Below are 3419 nucleotides of genomic sequence, written 5' to 3' on the forward strand. Positions count from 1 at the left end.
ATGCCGAGCCTGGCTTCTCCCTCTGCCCCATCCCACCTGAACCCGATCCCGCCAGCACCTGCCTGCACAGGGAACAGCCGCTCCCCTTTGTGCTGCTTTTCAAAGGCTCCCGAGCTCGCCCCACACTGTGGCCAGAGCCATCTGCAGCCCCAAGCCTTACCAAGGATGCTGTGGGTAGAGATGGGCACTCACAGAACCATGGAGTTGTCTGGGTGGAAAAGCCCTTTCATCTCCTCGAGTCCCCCTGTTCTCCACCACTGCTGGGTCCCCACTGACCCCTGTCCCTCAGCAGCACCTCCACACAGCTGGGAAACCCTTCCAGGGATGGGGACTCCACCACCGCCCTGGGCAGCCTGGGACACACCTGCACAACCCCAATGGGACAGAACTGGCTCCTCGGGGACAACCTCAACCTCCCCTGGAACAACTGGAGGCGGTTTCCTCTCGTCCCATTGCTTGTTCCTGGGGAAAAGAAACCAACCCCCACCTCGCTCCACCCTCCTGTCAGGGAGTTGTCAGAGCCAGAAGGTCTCCCCGGAGCCTCCTTTGCTCCAGGCTCAACCCACCCAGGTCCCTCAGCCGCTCCTCAGTGCATTGTGCTCCAGACCCTGCCCCAGCTCCGTTACCCTTCTCTGGACACGCTCCAGCCCATCCACGTCCTTCTGGGAGTGAGGGGACAAAACTGAACCCGGGATTCAAGGTTTGGCCTCCCCAGTGCCCACAGTCCAGGGGAACAATCCCTGGACCCTCCTCAAACCAAGGTTGGCACCACTACGAACAGCCCCATTTTCCCTCCTGGTAAGAATGAGCGGCAGGAAGAGTTTCCACTGGATCCCGCAGCAAAACCACTTTGCTGTTCACTCCCAACACTCACCACCTCCGTGCCAGTGATGCTGGCCAGCAGCTCGGTGATCGCCTCCCCAGTGAAATCGTTAGCAGAGACCGTCAGGCCGTGGATCGCTGCTCCGATACTGCCTGTCGCGATCATGGAAGGGGGGTACAGGGCGAAAGTGTAGTCTGGAGCCAGGACGGGGACACAGGGCAGAAAGAAGTTGTTAGCAAGGATGTGTGTGGAAAGTCATCGAGACTGGGGTTTCCCCAGACATCTAGAGAGGGCTGGACAGAGGGTGTCCCCAGCTTCATGGGGAGAAATGGGAGTGAAGCCATGGGAGGAGGCTGAGCTTTACTCCGCTGCTTCTCTCCCACCAGAAGGACTCTTGAGGATGAGGTTGCTCTAGAGACTTCCAATAAGGCTGCTCAAAGCTCAGCTCCAACCCTGCGCCCTCCCACCGCCTGGCGAGACAGGGGGCACGGTGGCTTTGCTCTCTCCTGGCACCCCCCAGGCACCTGCTGAGAGCCCCCGGGGATGTTACTGTCCTTTGTCAGGGACAGCAAACATGACTGAGCAGCAAACCGCTCTGGTGTGAATGAAGGCATTTGGCTCCCTGGAGAGCCCGGCTGGTGGAGAGCAGCCCCAGGTTGCCCAGTAAGCCTGACTGGAGCCCAGTGGGCACCCACCCTCCCCAGCATGCCGTGGGTGGCTCCGGCGAGAGCAGACACCCACCTGTGGCACACAGGGCGATGAAGGTCTGTGCATGTTTCTTCACCAGCTCCATCTTGTCGTTGGGCAGCGGGAGGTGATGGAGGATGTGAGCCAAGAAATCGTTTGCTATGACCGAGACCAGGTCCCACTTTAGCTTCTCCAGGACTAGAACCTCCCAGTCCTACAGAGACAGACAGACAGACAGACAGCACGTTACTCGGCGGAGCTGGGCCAGGCAGATTCACCACATTCAAGGGCAGAAATGACCAGCACCTGGGGCAGGAGAACAATCCACAAGACAGAGGAGAAAAGAGGGAAGGGAAGGTCAGAAGAGGAAGCTGTAAATCTGGTTTCTTCCTTCCAAGGTGCAGCTGGATTCAGCTTGATGCTCCTCTGCTTTGCACAGCTGCTGCCAGAGCCCACAGGGGAAACGCCAGAGCAAGGAGCAGCAGGCACACCACTGCCACGCTCCTCCTCTGCTCCCAAGGGAGGCCGATGCCCAGGCTCCTGGAGCAATCCAGCCTGGGGCCAACAGCACTGCCAAGCTCAGGGGCTGTGACCAGGTCCGCCCAACAAACACCGGGCACGTGGCCCTACGGAGGAGGTCCCAGGCTGGGCAGCAGCACTTGGCAGAACCTCCCCTACTCACCACACCTCTTCTCTGCCAAAAGAGCCTCCAGTCATGCCCACAGCACAGCCCCAGCAGCTCCTCAGGGGGAAGAGGCACTGAACAGCCATGCTAACGCCCACCTCTCCCACTGACACACAAGCAATGGCTCACTGGTGCTTCCCAGTTACACACCTGGTGGCTCCCAGTGTCTCCATCCCATCTTGTGGTGTTCTCTAAGCACCTACCAGAGATTTCTCTATGATCTCCCACGAGCTGGTCTCTGTGCAATCCCTAGGCTGGGAACAGATGGCGGGAAGGCCGGGGGCCCTCCGTGCGTTTTGGCTGGAGCCTGGGCTGCTTCTCTCATCTGCTCGGCTCCTTGCAGGCTCTTCCAGCTCTGGGTGTTAGTCCCAGCACTGACAAGGAAAGTGAAGTGCAGAGCAGCCACAGGCGAGCGCTTGGCAGGGGCATCACCCAAGCAAGTCCTACCATTACCAGAGGGTACCACCGTGGTGGTACCACAGCACCCATCCAGCATGATGTAAGCAGAGGAGCCCACCATTTGAGCCTTGGCACAGAATTTGGGACCCTGCATTAAGTTCCTTGTTCTGCCAACAACGTCAAGGTCTACGTGACTTAGAGGAGCGGCTGAATCAAACTCAGAGGCCACGCATGTACTGGTCTCACTGGGCTGGGCAGCTTTGTTGTGTCTGGGTACGACCATGCCACTGACAGCAGCCTCAGGAGAGGCGAAAACAGCGTCTTCCTGGGATTGTTTCTCTTCCCATCCCAGTCAGAATGTCCCAGGCAGCCCACACCCAGCCTCTCTGCTGGTCCCACCTCCCCCACGTCCTGAGTCTGGCCCCCGATTTCTCTTCACCCTCTGGATTAGCAGCAAATCTGGCTTTGGCAACAGGGTCCAGGTATGCCAGAAAGGCCACAGACGATGCCCCCATGCCCCTCCTTCCCACTAGCAGGGGGTGACACTGGCCCTGTGGATATGCTGGAAAAGAAAAACCCCCAGCAGGAGCTGAAGCTGTGGGTCTGGAAGGCCAGAGCTGACCTGGGATTTGTCTCAGGTGTCTCCATTTCAGAGCCAGTCCTGCCCGCACAGCATCTATTCTTCCCGGGCAGTCTAGGATTACAAGGTCGATGCTGCTCACTGCCAAGCCAAAGGGCTGCCAGAGCAGATGGATTTGAAGAAGTGAGATTTTTCCTAAGGGCAGATCATCATTTTCTATCTCTTTTTTTTTAGCCCCACTCTTT

The 3419-nt window shown here is 58.4% G+C and overlaps 1 protein-coding gene across 1 annotated transcript in view; it reads right to left on the bottom strand.

Moving 5' to 3' along the window:
* Positions 1-626: 626 nt before the first annotated feature.
* Positions 627-3419, bottom strand: part of CCND3 (cyclin D3) — a gene marked incomplete at its 3' end in the record, with an annotated part of 9161 nt that continues 6368 nt past the window's right edge. The window contains exons 2-4 of the mRNA XM_010142485.1: positions 1565-1724; positions 875-1017; positions 627-662 (exon numbers count right to left, since the gene is read on the bottom strand). Coding sequence (XP_010140787.1) covers positions 627-662; positions 875-1017; positions 1565-1724 — 339 coding nt within the window. The remainder of the gene's footprint in view (positions 663-874; positions 1018-1564; positions 1725-3419) is intronic.

The sequence above is a fragment of the Buceros rhinoceros genome, unplaced genomic scaffold, assembly GCF_000710305.1.
Source record: "Buceros rhinoceros silvestris isolate BGI_N320 unplaced genomic scaffold, ASM71030v1 scaffold22760, whole genome shotgun sequence".
Lineage (NCBI taxonomy): Eukaryota > Metazoa > Chordata > Aves > Bucerotiformes > Bucerotidae > Buceros > Buceros rhinoceros.